Genomic DNA, 17539 nt, shown 5'->3' on the forward strand with positions numbered 1-17539 from the left:
TTGAGGCTGCAACCCAGAGATGGAAAGCTCCGTAACTGATCTCAGGATCAAAGACAGACTTTCTAGATTAGTGACCTGTGTGATTGCCTGTGACTTTTCATATCTACAAACTGCCCTGTTGTTATTTCTCCTAGGAATCCCCACCAAGTCAGGCTACTGTGTATAGGTACACGCCATGCAGTGGGGTGATGCTGTGTGCTGAAACCCTGCCACTAGCAGATCACTCCTTTGGCATGGTATGAAGCAGAAACCACCTTTGTATTTGAATATGCTGCTGGACTGCACGTAGGACAACTGGAAGGAGGCTGACCACACAGCAATGCAGGTAGGAGAACGTTTGTGCGTGGCTTTGCTGTTGGAAGGAAGTGGAAGAGGTTGGTCACATCGTCACCACAGCAGAAACGTTGTTTATCCCCACAAAACGAATAGCAAGAATGACTTCCTGAGCCCTTTGTGCTGGGAGATATCTGGCTCTTAGAGTCAGATCACTGCATCAATACAGATATCAACAGAGCTTCTCCCTGGCTGCCTCCAGAGAGACTGACTCTTGTTATTTGCCCCTGACCCTTGCAGTACCGCAGTGTGCAGGCAAACACTGCAGGCCTTGCACCGCCTCATGTCCGGGCTAGGATTTGCCACATGACACCATCGGGGTAAGGACCAAGGGGGTAGACAGAGCCAGCAAGGGCCATGCTGGCTGAATAACGGCAGGACTGTGTGGGTGAGCATCTCTTGTTCCCATGCCCATCACTACCCTTTCTGGTTTCATCCCCCTAGCCCCTACTCCAGAATGATGATCTCAGTCTGGAAGCAGCCATAGCAAGCATCCGTCCCCAGCTGGTGGAGTTCCTCAGTCACCATCAAGACTGGCTGCTGACGACCTCCCAGCACTTCCTCCCAGGGGCCACACTGAGGGGCTTGGATGGCATCACCGACCGCAGAGAAAAAGTCTCAGAGCTCCTTGACCTGCTGGAGAAAGCTGGCCCTGCCACCTGGAAACAGTTTGCACAGCACCTCTGCATGGAGTGCGACCTCCCCCTGGAGCTGGAGATCCTGCTTATGAGTTCTGCAGGAGAAGGTAATGGTGCTCAGGCCAGCTTTCTTTGACTGTCTTCAGACAGAAACAGCACCTTGGCCCCCTGAAGCCACCAGACAAGGCTAGGCAGTGATACTGCCAGTGCCCCTGCTTATGCACTCAGTGCTTCATCCATGAGAGGTGACAGTCCACTCTGTGCTGCCCAGGCAGCTACAAGCAAGCCCAAGCCACTTGGTGAAAAACTATCTTTCCTTCTGGTTTGCCCTGTCTGTTTTACACCCTAAACTCTGGAATAAGATCTGTCATTCAAAGAATATTTATTGTGAGCAAACAACAGTAGTTCACATTTTCAGATGTGCTTTTTCACCACTGCTACACCGTGTTGGTGGGCACTTTCTCAGCCTAACCTGGAAATGAGTGAGTTGCTTACCCCCCCACCACCAGCACCTTGCTTTGAATGCCCCTCTGCCCACTGCAGCATGCCAGCAGTGGATTGGGCTTTTTGCAAAAGGGGTATTAGAGCAAAAGAGAAGTCCTAGAGAATGCGGTTCACTTCATGTATTCACTCTTGTGTGTCCTCATCCTGCTGGGTGCTGGTAGCCAGTTGAAGAGGCTGGCTGTGGTCACTCTTTCAATAACAACCATCCTGACGTGAGTCGGCTTATTGAAGTGTTGAAAGGATCTTGTGCACATCTTTGGCATGGTGTGTGCGCCCATTTGCAGCCTTGTTCTTCATTGCTTTGTGCTGATGCTAGAGATAGAAATCAGAATCATGGAACAGCTTGGGTTGGAAGGGACCTTTAAAGACCACCCAGTTCCAACCCCCCTGCCATAGGCAGGGATGCCACCCACTAGATCAGGTTGCCCAGGGCCTTGTCCAACCTGGCCTTGAACATCTCCAGGGATGGGGCATCCACAGCTTCTCTGGGCAACCTGTGCCAGTGCCTCACCACCCTCTGAGTGAAGAATTTCCTCCTAAGATCTAATCTAAACCTCCCCTCTCTTAGTTTAAAACCATTCTCCCTTGTCCAATCATTACCTGTCCAAGCAAAAAGTTGCTCTCCATCTTCTTTATAAGCCCCCCTTTTAGTATTGAAAAGCCACAATGAGGTTTCCCCAGAGCCTTCTCCAGGCTGAATAGCCCCAGCTCCCTCAGCCTTTCTTCATAGGAGATTTGCTCCAGCCCCCTGATCATCTTCGTGGCCCTCCTCTGCACCCGCTCTAACAGCCCCACCTCCTCCTTGTGCTGGGGGCTCCAGACCTGGACGCAGGACTCCAGGTGGGGCCTCACAAGGGCAGAGCAGAGGGGGACACTCACCTCCCTCCCCTGCTGCCCACTCCTGCTGATGCAGCCCAGGATGCAGTTGGTCTTCTGGGCTGCAAGCACGCACTGCTGTCTCACATCGAGCTTTTTGTCCACCAGAGCCCCCAAGTCCTTCTCTGCAGGGCTGCTCTCAATGAGTTCTTCTCCCAGCCTGTCCTCCAGTCTGGGATTGCCCCCACCCAGGTGCAGCATCTTGCTCTTGGACTCGTTGAACCGAAATACCAGAGTACTGGCCTGCATTCCCAGTTGGGAAATGCTGGAAATGACAGTGAAAGGAGCTCGTGTACAAAGGCTTCCCATCTGATTTTTGGGGAGCCATGCTTCAAGACGTGATTTTGTCTGAACTGGTGGTATGCAGACTCCTTAGTTTGAGCAAGATCTCCCTCTGAAGTTTTGTCACTGCGTTCTATGGGGCTGCAGATGCTGAGTGGAGGTTCCTGGCAGCTTGAACTTCCCTCTTGCGATACACATCTGTGTGCTGCTCTGCAGTGAGGCAGAAAGGGGTCCTTCGCTAGGCTGCCAACTGACTTCGCTGAGGGTTTCATCACAGAAACACCTCCTTTGCAGGACCAGGGATGAGAAGGGCTTCCATTTTTGGCTGCAGTGTGGGTTTAGATCAGCCAAAGATGCTCACACTCCGCGTTTGCATGTACCGTACAGAAGAGTTGTTTCACACCTGCCTTGAAAGCAAAGGTTAACTGTATTTTGGGGCAAACTGTGAGGAGATCAGATAGGGAGCCTGAAACCTGGCTGTGTTGCATCAACCTTTATACTGAGTCTTGTTATAAACCACTCTATTTGTTGCAAGCTGTTTGCTGTTTGATTTCATCTGGTCAGCAGCACCCCAGATTTCAAAAGCAGGATGCTGACAATAACTGTGTTTAATTTCCAATTCAACTCCTTTAGGTAACTTGAGTCAGAAACAAGAAGGACGCATAGATGCGAGTGCCTGGTCTTCTGTGCCAAAAGGTAAGGCTGCAACAAACTACAGCACTGGCAAGGTGTGGGGAAACCACTGCAACTTCAGGTCTGATTTTTCTTGTTTTGTTGCTTTTCAGATGAACGTCCCCTGTTTCATTTTTTTCCCTGCATTTCAGAAAAGCCTTTTTAGCCCTGACTCTGCTAAGGAACCCACTCAGTTTCTCTAGCTGAGGGAATCTCCCTCTCACCCTGCAAAACCCCTGCTTTTTGCTCCTGTGCTGTGGTTGGCTCAGTGGTAGGTGGAGGAAGTTGGTTTGGCTTTTAAAGAAAGATCAGACAGACTATCTAGAGTTGATCCACCAGAAACCATTCTAGAAGTGTGAGTATCCAAGCTTAAAAGAATAGGTAGTAGTAGTTCTAGGGCTTGTTTCAGGGGTGAACTTAGTACTTCTAACTCAGCCTTAGTACTTAGCCTTCTAACTGCAGATAATGAAATGAGGGATTTGTTTTCAAGATCCCTCCTCTTCCCCTAGTGCTTTGTGGTGACATCAATCACTGAATGTCACACAAAAGCCTTTTGTGCAATGTGAAGATACTGAAGGTATGGGCCACTATGGAGAGTTGTCCCTGGTTCTTCATTTAACAGCTACTGGAAGAACTGGAGGCTGCTAAATTCTGAGTTGCCATCTCAGTCACCAGTTTTTCAGCCAAGACCCTCGCCAAGTGAAGAATCTCACAGAAGAGAGACAGAATGGATGTTATTCTAACATCCAGCTTTCCAAGTGGTAAACGGAGGAGACTGCAGCAAAAAGGATCCAGGTCATCCACCAATTCACATTTACACAGAAAGCTGCCATCAGTTTGCTGTGTTCTGAAAAGTGTGTTGGCAGAAAACAAAGCAGCAGGAAATGAAGCCTTGTATTCTGCAGGCTGCAGTGCAGAGAAGCCACTGAGCCATCACCCTAGCAGTGCAGAGAGCAAAGTGCAAGCCTTGGGTCCTCTAGAGATGCTTAACGTTGGTGTCAGGGAGTGGGTTTGATGCTGGATTGCCCACTGGTGAAAAATAGGCAATTTGAAGGAAAAGATACTCTTAGTTTTGCAGGGAGTGCTCCTGTTCCTGCTGTGTGAATTTGGGCACTCACACTCACATCAGCAGGAGCTTCTTGCAGAGCTGGCTGTGTTTCTTGCTGAGGTTTGACAGTGTTCTCAGTACCTTATAACTTTGCATCTTGCATTTCCTGCTCCTGGCCAGACAGAGGTAGACTTTTAGCACTGTACTTCCTGAGCAGCGATCGCTTCCTGGCTTGTCCAGCTCTGCTGGCATTACTCATTTTAATCCTTATCTCCCAACTTACCCTTTGCAATTCCAACCGTTCGTATGGTCACAGAGATGCTATTGCCCCTGCTTTTATAGGCTGTTGGTCTCAGCAGTTGCTGGTGGAATAGAAATCTGAAAATAGTGCTGAAAGGTATTGGGACTAATTAAGAAAAGTAGGATTTATGCCTCTCTCAGCTCTGCACGTCCTCTGCATCTGAGAGAGCAACATAAACAATGAGAGAATTAATAAACAGCCCGGGAAATCTGTGAGCTGTGAGTTCTCCGGAAATAATAATTCCCTTGGGATAACAGAGCTGTTTCTGTGCATTCCTGCATTCAAAGCAGATGCATCTCCCGGCCTACTGAAAGACTCGCCAGTGAGGTTGGTGTGGTCAGCCTTGGGAAATGCCAGGCAGCTTTTCATGACAGCTCCTTCCCCCAGTGCTCCCTGCTGGTACAGTGCACCATTCCTAGGAGTGTTTAAGGGAAGGGTGGACACGGATTAGTGGGTGACATTGGTAGTAGGGTGATGGTTAGACCAGATGATCTTGAAGGTCTTTTCCAACAATAATGATTCTATGATCTCTGTCTCAAATCTGCTAGGCTTCTTCCATATGCTCAGAATCACTTCCTCCATGCCCTATGTAACTTTCCAGTGCTCATGGTGTAAATTTTTAATTAGGCTGTCTGCAGACCTTAATGTTTTATCTACTTCTGTGTCCTACCTTGAACCCAGAATTGAATGCACCTCTTTTTTCTTCTTTTTTTTCTTTTTTTTTTTCATTCCAGCAGCTGTGGTGCCAATAGGGTCACTTCCTAGGATGCTTTTTGACAGGTTGTTATGATACTTCTTAGCTAAGGTTCTGGTGTGGTTTAGCACTTACACATCTCAGCAAATCTTATGTTTAGATAAATTCCCTTACTAAACCTAACACATCTTGCAAAATACGCCTTTAAAAATGCACATTGTTTCCTGTTGAACTTCAAAGTCAAGTTTCCCCAAGCAGCTTGTACCACTGCATCTCCTTATTTCTGATGTCCCAGCTGTTGTTAACTGAGAACGACAAGATTTGGTTATTAACTGCTCTGTGAAATGCAGTCAACGTTCCAGTGTCAGATAGATGTTGAATCCTTGTATATAATCATGTGTTCCTTATGGAGGAGCAAGGCCCTGCTTAAGTTCTCTGCAAAAACACTCAGGTAGGATGAATACGAAAGTAGTAAATCACACTGTGGTAGGCAAGATTGATGTTATCCACTGGGAAAGCCTAGATAAACTGAAGTGTTGGAATGAATTGCCTAGAGAGCTCAGGGGGCTCCATTACTGAAGGTCAGTAAACCAGCCCAGACCCCTACATCACCCCTGAGAGCTGTAGAGTATTCAGGCTTGGACAAGGGGATGGTTTAGCCTCTTGAGGACCAGCCCAAGCTTATTTTCTATAGCTAGATGCATGTCTGCATTTACTTCAACAATTGCAAAAACTGTTTTGTAAACTCAGCCTGAATTTGCAAACAGTTTTGTCTCTCTGATTTTGCTTTTTTTTTCAGCTTCCTGAATGCTTTGCTGGAGTGTCTTGCCCAGCTATAAATAAGTTGACATTGGAAGTGATGTTTTGACATGTTTCTGACTCTTCATGTTTTAGGGTTTGCTCGCCGCCGACGTAGCAGCAGCTCTATCAGTGATAAGGATGCTAAACAGAAACGCCTGGGTATGTAGATATTCCAGAAGTAGAAAAATGGTGTGGTTCCCTCCAGGGAAGAACCTGTTTAACTTCTTTGCAAAAGCACTCAAAAAATCAGCTTCCTGCATTGAGGGAAACTTTTGTTTAGTGGCTGCATAAACTCAATGCAACAGGCTATAAGATGTGTGGACAGTGGGACCTAGAAACAAGAATAACAAGGAACATCCATGTCCATTTCAGAGATGTATTAAATATACCTGATTTAATCTAAATAGTGATCTACCTGATTTAATCTAAATAAATCTTCCTGAAGGGATCTTTATTATTATTTTTAATCCAAATCACGAGACATAGTTTAGTTTAAATACAATTTAAATTCCATGGTTTGTCTAGCGTGTTAAAAACGTGTATGGTTTCAGCTCACCCTAAAATAGAGAATTAACTGAATGGATGAGTGATGACAAGATCAAGTCAGAGTAATTTCAGGAAAGGCTGGGTGGTCTGAGCAGGCCTCGGGGCTGTATAATCTGGTGTCTACATCCTTTCCTTCCATCATCTGCCCCTTTTCACCCTTTTCTACCTCTGCTGTTAGCCTTTCAGACCCCAGGTCCAGGTGTCTGGTAGGGGAACACCAGGAGCATGGCAAAGCTAGCAGCTGATAGGAGGAACCTTTGTTGTAAGTGTCCTGGTCAGCCCTCATAGCCAGTTTTTGACCAAAAGCTTTCTTGTAGGAAATTCTCAATGAGAAGGTGCTCCCAGGAAAGCAACAGATCTTATCTGTCCACAAAACTCAGCAGTGAAAGCCTTTTTTTCAGAAGGTGCTGAACACCCTTAATTATCACCACTGCCCCCTCTAACAAAGAGATGCTGGTACCATTGTTGTCACAGATTCCCACTGCTACCAGCTAGCTAGCCTCTTGAGGCCACACGTGGGTCCTGGCAGCCGGCCTGTCCAAGCAGAATGCGATATTGTCTGTTCATAAAGTTTGTCCATGTTGGCAGGATATTGTCAGTGAACATCTTGCCTTGTACGTCCTTGGTCAGTACACTACATGTGGTTCTGTTTAACACACAAGTTCTGAGCCTTCTCGTGTAGCATGGGTGGCTCCTCAGGGCGACTTTCCCAGCTTCCTTGGTGCTCGTAGGGACCCACAGGTTCCGAGAGTATAGAGGCTGCTCTAACTATCTGGTGTTACCCTTGCACCTGCAGCCCAGGGGACCTCAGCTGGTGCTCAGCTGTGAGCATCCCTCTCATTCTCACACTGGACATGAGGGAAGCCTGGTACCAGGCTTATCTCAAGTAGAGGGAGAAAAAGCTGCTACTTAGGAGAACAGCAGCACATGTTTGTGTGTGCATACAAGCACAGCTGGTTGCTTGTGCTGAATGGGGACTGCTGGTTTGTTATTGCTTGACTGCCTGGCTGGAGGTGCTGATGTGCTTTTGCAGCATCATTTAAGCGCATGTATGTTGGAAATGAAGTGGCCTTGGAAGTAGGTCTCAGTAGAGAGGCAGGGGAATGAAGAGAGATCCTGTTACAGAATCTTAAAAACACAACCTCAAAGCACAGGAAGTGTCTGTTCAGACATGCAGAAAGTTGAGCAAGTATGGCACAAGGCCGGCAAGGGCAAACAGAGGGCTGGTGAACAGGGAATTATATGCATAAACATCAATAACTAATTCTCATCTTAGAGAGGTAAATAAGACTGTGTTTATATGAAGCTATTTCATCTTGTTCCTGAATTTTCTCCCCCCTTCATCAGCCCCTGTGCAAAAATAGGCAAAACTACGTGTTATTTTTATGCTTTCAAAATTTGTCATCTCTACGTCTAGCTCTGTGGAGCAGCCTCTGATCAGAGTGGTGTTTCTCTGTAAGTGGCAATATTTTTGATCTGTCACAGCTCAGAACTAACGAACTTTTTCACCCTCAACTCACTCTGTCTTCTCTCTCAGATTCAGCTGAAAATTATCGGCGTCTTCTCATTGATACAGTCCGTCAGAGATACGGAAGCAGGAGAGCAGCAGGAGCAGCAGCACAGGAACAAATGCAGCCACTGGCTTTCAACCAAGCCTTTGTCAATCTTGTTATTCGACAGAGCAAAGCCTCCCGATTAAAAGAGAGAACAGATAAACCCAGAGAGGATCTGCCCAGTGCCCCTGAACCAGAAGAATGTGTGGATACAGCCATGAGAGTGTCAGATCTGTTTGGTAGTGTGGTCCGATCGGGTACAACTAAGTTGATCTTTTTGTTTGGTAAACCGGGTACAGGCAAGACCATGCTAATGCACAGGATTTGTCAGAAATGGGCAGAAGGTGTCTTACATCAGTTTCTCTTCACTTTCCTTTTTGAGTTTCGTCAGCTGAATTTATTAAAAAGAAAATTGACTCTGAAGGAGCTTTTGTTTGACTTGTTTCTTCAGCCAGCAGAGAGCCCCGATGCAGTGTTCCAGCACCTCTTGGAAAATGCCCAGCATACACTGATCATCTTTGACGGGTTGGATGAGTTCACAGGTAGCATGGACATTTCATCCACTTCTAAGGGAGGCCCGACACTTCCCTCTCGTATGTCCATATCTGAGCTCTTTGCAGACCTTTGTCATGGGAAGCTCCTTCCCGGCTGCACAGTGTTGGTTACCAGCCGACCTAAGAGACTACCAGACTTGTTATTAAACACAGTAGATGTGCTAGCAGAAGTTTGGGGATTTGATCACAAGAAGGTTGAAGAATACGTCAGCCACTATTTTCATCATCATTCATTCAAAGAACAAGCCCTTGCTCACCTGAAGAACAACACTAAGCTCCTCAGCATGTGTCTGATCCCTGCTCTGTGTTATGTTGTCTGCATCTGTTTGGAGTATTTGCTTCTTAAACATCAGATGAGTGTAGAGCTTCCTCAGACTATGACACAGTTTTATATAAAAATGCTTCTCATCTTCATAAACAAGCAGCAGGGAGAGCATGCAGTTGATGAGGAAACTCAGCTGAACTGTAACAAGAAGGCCATTTTGGGTCTCTGTGATCTTGCACTGAAAGGCCTGGAGGATAAGAAGCTTGTATTTTATGTCAGTGATATTCCAGAACACGTGAAAGAATTTGCTTCCTTGCATGGTCTGCTGACTGTCTTTGAGGTGAAGACGAGTGGCACTCACCCAGAGGCTGGTTATGCCTTTGTGCATTTGAGCTTGCAGGAGTTTTTTGCCGCACTGTGTCTCATGATAAACAAGAGGGTGGACAAGAGCCACCTGAAGAAGAAATTCTCCTTGAAGTCAAAGTGGACTTTAAAGAACGAAGCCAAGACCGAGTTCATAGAGAGTTTTCACATCTTCCTCTCAGGCCTGTCATCCAAAGAGTGTAGGACATTTCTCATGTTGCTAGCTGAACAAAATGAAGCTTGGGTGCAGGATAAGCAAGATGCAATCCTGCAGTCTCTCAAGAAACTGGCAGCCACTCATCTGACAGGGCCCAAAGTCATTGAGCTCTGCCATTGCACGTTTGAAACTCAAGACCTCAAAGTAGCCCAGCACATTGGGAGCCTACTGAATTTCAAGTACGAGTTTAAAAACTTCAGACTGACCCCTCTTGACATGTCGGCTCTGGTTTTCGTCATAAACTCGGGCCAGGATTTGACTCATTTGGATTTTGCAGGATGCCTCATGGACGCTGGCTGTTTGGAGGTTCTGGCCAGCTGTAAAAATGTGGAGCATTTGAGGTAAATGTACTGCATGCCTGTGTGTTGGTAGGTGGAAAGGCTGAGGGGCTGGAAGGGCAAGCCTAGTGTTTATGTTTTAAAAGGGAGGGAAAGAAGATGTGAAAAGTTCTGATCTGAACAGCATAACTTTGATACTGAAGAAACTTAGTAAATAATGTATTTATGAGTGATGGGAGGATATTGAGGTGATAAATCCATTACGGCTGTTTTTTGTTTCTTTCTTTGTTTTGACTAAACCATACAAAGAACAGGGTAGTTAGCCTAATAGATAAGGGAGAAGATTATAGGTATTTCCTGATGTTAGAAAGGTAGGATGAAACTTGAAAGCAAATGAGGAAATTGTGACCTAGGTGAAATCATAGGATCAAGTCACCAGAAACCAGGTGAACAGACCACAACTGCGTTCTGAGGTGCTCTCTCTCTATGTCAGTGCTCTGCTGTAATGCTGGAGGGACTTTCCAAGGATGATCTCTTGCCATAGTGTTGTGGGAAGGATCTATTTCCATATTTCTATGAATAACTCCGAGGAATGTATCTGGAGTTTACTCATGGGGAGCAGCCAGGGCGCGCACTCCTGATGAGCTGGCCTGCTGTGGGAGGGCTCTAAGGAGCCTTTTGGCTGCGAGGAAGTTTGCCTGGTGAGAGCAGCAAGAATCAGTGGCAGGGTATCGCATCCGGGCTGTGGGAAACAGCTGCAGGGAATGGCATTGTCTGCTCCCAAGCAGAAGAGCAAAAACAGATGTGAAAACTGATATTTTTGTATATTAATATTATTGTAAAAATGGCAGTAATTGAGTGTTTTCTGCCTCCAGTAAGGAGAATAAGAATACTCTTTAATTTACTGTTCTGAAAGCTGTCTGATGGTACATCCCAACTCTAAATCACTGACACAGGCCACAGGGCAGTGCGCAGAATCTCCTGCTTTCACAGAGCAGATCAGGCAGACTTCTGAGCTTGGCTGGGCTGTTACCTTGCATTAGGAGAAAGGAACGGGGTTTCGGGCGGGTTCTTCCACAGCTCATAAACTCTCAAGCCTGTGCCTGTTTACGGTTACAGTCTGCCTGATGCGAGTGCTCTGAGTGCTGTGTCCTGCAAGGGCAGGCAAAGGGCAGCGACCCCCAAGCATTTCAGCTGCATGTTGCTTGTCTAAGCTTACCTGTTTATCTGCTTAATTTTTCCAACGTCAGCTACTTCTATAAAAGAGGTACTTTTCCTTCAGACTTTGTCTTTTATATTCTGGAAAACTCTGGCTACTTTGCTACCCAAACTTACAGAATCTGTACTGAAGTCAACCCTCTTGTAACTCAGGAACTCTTTGCTCAGGAGCTTTTTTTAGATACTCTGCATGAGCTTGGTTTGTCCCCATGTGACCATGAGCAGAACCTGGTCTTGTCCCATGAATAGATCTCCAGGATTCTTACTCTGTTGGGACATGCAGTTGTGCTTTCTCTTGTTGTCTGTGGCAACAGCTACACATAATGCCACTGTACCAAAAGGCCTTCTCTCCTTTAGGTACTTTCAGTTGATGTACAAGTTTCATGTTGTGTTTTTTTGTTTGTTTTTTGTTTTTTTTTCAAACATGCTGCAAGAAAGAGCATAACACAACAATGGTTATAAAATAAATTCAACACATACAGTTTAACCTGCTTTGTGGGCTAGCTGATTTTATTCTTTGTTGTGTTTACATTTTTCCCTTTTCTTTTTGTTTTAGCTTTCGGAGTAGGAGATTTGGTGATGACTTTGCTGCTGCTCTTTCAAAGAGCTTACGAGAAATGGGGAGCCTGAAGAAACTAGAGTAAGTCTTTGCTTGTAAGGTTGGAGCCTCCCCTGCTGTGTTTCTGGCTGGCAGGTTAATCAGTCAAAGATGATCATGAAGAGCCACGCACGTCTGTGCTGTTCTGGTTTTATACTGCCACCTAATACCAAGAGGAAGATTGCATTGCCCTGGTTAAAGAGCAGCAGGAAGTTGGTTGTAGGTGGCGGAGTCAGGCTGCATCTGCTCTGTGTTGGTGTGCTAAAAGTGCAGCACAGGCACACAGCTGAGACAGGCTTGCCACGCACTGCACAGATGCTAGTCTTCCCTCTTCTTGATTTGAACAATTCTTTCTTTTTCAGGTTGACAGGCGGGAATATCACAGCTGAGGGGCTGACTAACTTGGTCCAGGCTTCCTCGCAGTGCCTCCAGCTTGAGGAAATAAAGTGAGTTTCTTGTGACAATGTGGTTCAAATCAATTCCTCATTCCCTGGGGCCTGCAGTATTAATGGGAATATGTGTGCAGCTTGCAGGACAATCGGATACGGGATCTAGAGGTAAAGAGGGTGCTGGACCTGTTTTCCAGAATGGAAAAGCTAAAGAAAATAGAGTAAGTAAAAATGCATTTAACCTATTAAAAATGGTAGCCACTATGAAGCCAAGCATAGCATCAGAGAGAGAGAGAGAGAGTTTAAGTCCTCATCGGAGTGGAGCTGCTAGATGTCTTTGTAAGGGTTGATACTTGCTCGTAGAGGTGTCACTGGAAGACATGGAGGACAGTAATCTGTCCTCCACAAAAGGGCACAAGTATTTTAATGCAGGTAGGGCTATGCTGGAGGTCTGGCTTGGAATGGGATAGACTCAGCTTTCACAGCCAGTTCTTACCCATCTGTTTTAAAATAATGTCTAGTGAGTCCTGGCACCACTGACACATCTCCAGAAATTACAAGCCATGTTCAACTCGATGCCTGGCATGACTTTTTCCTCTTCTCCCTCCTCACCTCTCTTCCCCTTGGTCAGGCTTAGATGGAGATTTCTCAGCTCTGTGTAAGAGAGAACAGCTCCATCCTTGTCTTCCTAAGCTTTTGTTTAGCTGTCTTGTCCCGTGTGGAGGCCCCACTTAACCTCCTGTAAGATCATAGTGCTGAACGAGAGGGACTGACCAACAGAGACCAGCATCTTTTCAGGTGGAGATAACCAGCCTGGTTTGCAAAAGGATTTTAAGCCTCTGAGAAACTAGTAGGCGCTGTTTAAACAGCAGAAGGGGGAGCAGAGCAGAGCTTGTGCGAGTGTTGGAGTGTCAGTATAATTTACATTACAGTAGAGGGGTAGCCACAAAGCTGTGCTCCCCCTGTAGGGAGGCAGAGCCTGGCCAGTGTATGGCACTGCCTGCCCACTCTGCCTTTAAAGGTCCTCCCATGTGCATATAGGTGAACTCAAGCAGTTATTGCTGGGGAGGGAGAAAAGGGTGAAAGCACCTGGTCCTCTGCTTTCCTGAGCATGCTGGATGACTGCTTCTGGGAAGTGTCAGCATGTCCCCAGTGAAGCAACTTACGATATAGAAAAGTTAGAAAGCCAGTGCAATTTGTAAGACACATTCCCTCGCACATTTCTGTTACATACAGACAGTGTTATTGTTACGGATGATTCCTTTGAGGTCCCTAGGAATGGTGCCCTGTGGTCCTGAGAACACATAGAGGATCTGTAGAAGCAAGACCTTGTATTTCATGTTTAGTGAGTTGCAACAAGTAATGAAACAGCGTAAATGTACAATTAAAGAATAGATCCTCAGAGGTTGCTAGTATTGTGGTTTCAGGGATGTTTTATGTCTGAAGGTTTAGACTATGCTATAATATGCCCTACATAAATTGATTTATTTATTATAAAAGGATTTAGTTGTACTGTGGGCCAGTTGTGTAGTCATACAGTTATGAAGTACAACCCCTACATTTTGGACCAAAGATAGTTAATGGTTCTTCTATTGCACATAGCAGAAGGGTCTCTGATGCTAAATTCACGGGAGCTATAGCTTGCAGAGAAAAATATGATGTGATTATGCTTTTGTTGGGTCAAAATGCAAAATTCTAAAGTTTTGGAGAAACCCCATAAGTAAAAGAATGTGTACTTCTGTAAAGAATGTGGGTATTTGGGTTGTGCAGCAGAGAGCATTTGTGTAACAAATAACCACGCTGTTGGGTCCAGTATCTGAGATTGTATTCTTCCTGATATTCACAGTCTGAGCAACAACAATCTTTCCTTGAATGCTGTTCTCATTTTGGCAAAGGAAGTCATCACGTGTCAAAATGCTACCGAACTGCACGTCAGGTATCAATACATGAGAGCTGTTACAAAAACAAATATGTCATCTCTTTCAGTGATGACTTTATAAATGAATGGACACAGCTTACTTGTTGGTTAATCAAAATCAATGAAGCATGACTTCTGTTCCTTTTTGTTTTCTGTGTGAAACAAAATCTGATTTGATTATATTATATACTTCCTGTTTGTATTTTAATAGGTCTCTTTGTCTATAAATTGATTTGCAAGTGTAATATTTTTTCATATATAACAGAATCTAAACTTGCTTTTAAGCTCTGCAATATCTCAACCAGGAAATTCTTTATCAGCTAGCATAAATTCACTACAAACCAGCTAAGCTTACTGAAAAGGTGTGGATTTAAGTAGCTATGTCTATGTGTTCTTTAAATTACAGGTTTTGGTGCTTTCGTAGGTCCAGAATAACAGAGAAAGGGGAGAATTTTTAAGTGCTTAAGCTGTAAGTTTACTAGGCCAAGTTAATCCTTGGTATAACTCGGGGGAAGTCAAAGTGCATACAACATTTTCTCATTTTTCCTGTTGGGTTGGAGTTTCTGCAGAACATCTTTCCAACAAATTGCTGGCCTCAGCAAAAAAATCCCCATCCATTTCTCCTTAATCATGTTACTCTTCTGTGTGTACTGCAGCCCTAGTTCAACATATGGGGTATCCTGCTGCCTTCTAGCCCCATGGCCTGTGGAAATGTGCTAGTATGGCAGACATCGAGGCCTTCTTTAGCATACAAGCAACAGCTTTAGTCTTTACTGAGCACCGCTACAAAAGAAATGGCATCCTTCCACCTGTGTCCTAACATTGGCTTTGATCTCATTTTCAGGAAGGACACTGTGATAATATCTTTTTCTGGCACATCTGGAAAAGTTCCAAGGTGAGAAACTGTATGTGGTATTATGCTTTTTTTTTTTTTTTTTCCAATTATGCTGGTTTAAACCAGCAGCTTGGTGTCACAGGAAACCACTCTAGGAACAGAACTGATTGCCTCTGCTCTTGCATCTGGCAGAGCTGGAGCCACCTGAGCAAGGAGAAAGGTAAACAAAATAACTGGTCTTTGCACAGACCTGTTAGCCAGTTCCACAAAGGCAGAGCCTTAGTTCCTGCATAAGCTTGAAGTGCCATCTTCCTATTGCAAAACTTCTGATGCTGAAGCCAATGGGCAACTGAATGTGAGGATAAACAAAAGGAAAACTTTGCCATTATCTGGCTGGCTCTTACGTTCTCTCTGCTTGCGCATCCATTTGAGGGAAGGGTAAACTTGACCGTAATTAAGAATCTGCAAAATAGGCTTGTGTTCCCTGATAGGGAGCTCCTTTTGCCCTGTGTTGTGCAGTCCTAGAGGGACCTCACAGTATTTCCATGTATGTGTGAACTGACTTAGCCTGGCTGTGAGTCAGCTAGAAGCTGCTCTACTCAGATGTCTGAACAGCCTTGTGCTGTTGTAGGCAGCCCGGCACCCGTGGGTGTGTTTATCTGTTTCTGTGGTGGCACAAACCCCCGTGCAGGCAAAACATCCTGCATCTTAGTAGTGCCTTTGCATGGGAGCTCAGTTACCCAGTTGATTCAAATATAGTGAAATCTTATGTGGACACGCCCTTGTGCTGGACTGCTCCCACCTCCTGATGGGGATCTTCTGGCTCTTGAAAATCATTTAACCTTGCTTGGAAGGGTTGGGCGGATCACAGACTTTGTGTTTTTTTCCAGAAAGCCTGTAGAAAATACTAACCAGCTCTTAAGTCCTCAGATATTTTATGAAGGCATATTAAAGACCAAATATTTTGCTTGTTTTTAGATCTTTGGATTTGAGATGGGAAGAAAACAAGGAATGTGTAATTCCAACAAGACATATGAAGTTATGGTAAGAGAAGGCATTGAAATTCCTGCTCATTAATGTGATTTGCAGATGACAGGTACTACAGAAGAACAAAAATAGGAGCTATGTTGGTGATTAAGAAAGGAGATATAAGAAAATATTTTAAATAAACCTGATTCAGTAAATAAAACTAAAAATCTCTATCTAGCCAAACTACCAGCCCTGAAGTGGCAGAGTTGCCTTGATAATTCCCAACTTGCCCCATGTTACCAAAGGCATGAGCCATATAGTTTTCTTTCTTCCCTGTGAGACAGCAGAGTACTAGCTTTCTCAGAACGGAACTCAGGTATGCTGTCCAAGCATGCTAGAGCTAAGAAACAGCCCTCTCATGCCTCTTGCTCTTGCCCTCACTGTTCTCTGCAACACAAACAATCACATCCATCTCTTTCACGTGGATGAAATGGTGGTGCTGGGCAGTTCCAATGCAAGGCACTGCACTCACAGAGCACTTTCCAAGCATGGCCCTCTGCACTCCTTCTGTAGCAAGGGGTACAGAGGGACGGAGCAGTGTGCCCAAAATGGTGTGGCAGAGCAGGGACTAAAAACTGCCTCTCTTGACACTGGTTCTTTGTATCTTCCTCCGGAGAGAGATTCCAGAAATGCCTGGGTCCCATTTCCTCCTCTCTGCTTGTTTTAGGCTGAGAGAGTTAGGGTTGTCTGGCCTCGAGAAGAGAAGGCTCTGGGGAGACCTTATAGCAGCCCTCCAGTACCTAAAGGGGGCCTACAGGCAAGCTGGGGAGGGACTCTTTTTCAGGGAGTGTAGTTATAGGACAAGGTGTAATGGTTTTAAACTAAAAGAGGGTAGATTTAGCTTAGATACAAGGAAGAAATTCTTTACTATGAGGGTGGTGAGGCACTGGAACAGGTTGCCCAGAGAAGCTGTAGATGCCCCATCCCTGGAAGTATTCAAGGCCAGGTTGAATGGGGCTTGGAGCAATCTGATCTAGTGTAAGGTGTCTCTGCCCATGGCAGGGGTTTGGGATTAGATGATCTTTAAGGTTCCTCGCAACCCAAACCATTCTATGATTCTTTAACCCTTTCTATTCACAGCTTACGGGATTGCAGCCTGTCTTTGCAACATGCAAAGGAGATTGTGTCCATTCTCCAGAGCTGCCCCCATCTCTCTGAAGTGGAGTAAGTGCATCCTTTCCTTCTTGTTGTGTCACTGTGGGCAGGAGACAGGTAGCAGCGGATTTAGATGTACAGGGCAGTGAGTCATGGGTCTGACCCCAAGGAAGGATCCCAGCACTCTGCGTTAGGTCTAGTGGGATCCTGATGAGGGTTCTTTGGTGAGGTTCAGCAGGAGATGAAAGCTGAACAACTTTCAATTCCTGTGACAATGCAGCCTCTGGCTCCCTGCCAGTGATGACAGTTGTAGAGCAGACCCTGCTAATGAAGGAGTGCTGCATGCTGGAGGCAACGCCAGGCTGTATTCTCTGAGCCAGTAAAGGGGCACAGATGGCTTCTATGTTGTTCCTTTTGTTTTTTAAGGCTGTCCAGCTCTGCTGGGAGAAGTGAGAGTTCCACTTCATAACCTACCCATTGCAATGAGTATCATCCCTACAGTTCCTTATTTGTGTATATATGAGGCCAACTG

The 17539-nt window shown here is 45.5% G+C and overlaps 1 protein-coding gene across 4 annotated transcripts in view; it reads left to right on the forward strand.

The window, feature by feature from the left end:
* The window catches only part of NLRC5 (NLR family CARD domain containing 5), a 55240-nt gene that overhangs the window by 4955 nt on the left and 32746 nt on the right, over positions 1-17539 (forward strand). For 3 of the 4 annotated variants that reach the window (XM_048068869.2, XM_048068871.2, XM_048068870.2), the window contains exons 2-13: positions 135-325; positions 778-1078; positions 3267-3329; positions 6243-6308; positions 8233-9988; positions 11700-11783; positions 12104-12187; positions 12268-12351; positions 13977-14066; positions 14893-14943; positions 15862-15927; positions 16993-17076. In XM_048068869.2, coding sequence (XP_047924826.2) covers positions 320-325; positions 778-1078; positions 3267-3329; positions 6243-6308; positions 8233-9988; positions 11700-11783; positions 12104-12187; positions 12268-12351; positions 13977-14066; positions 14893-14943; positions 15862-15927; positions 16993-17076 — 2735 coding nt within the window. In that variant the 5' untranslated portion in view covers positions 135-319. The remainder of the gene's footprint in view (positions 1-134; positions 326-777; positions 1079-3266; positions 3330-6242; positions 6309-8232; positions 9989-11699; positions 11784-12103; positions 12188-12267; positions 12352-13976; positions 14067-14892; positions 14944-15861; positions 15928-16992; positions 17077-17539) is intronic. The other variant, XM_048068873.2, reaches the window with a different exon arrangement.

This window comes from Anser cygnoides, chromosome 12 (genome assembly GCF_040182565.1).
Source record: "Anser cygnoides isolate HZ-2024a breed goose chromosome 12, Taihu_goose_T2T_genome, whole genome shotgun sequence".
Taxonomy (NCBI): domain Eukaryota; kingdom Metazoa; phylum Chordata; class Aves; order Anseriformes; family Anatidae; genus Anser; species Anser cygnoides.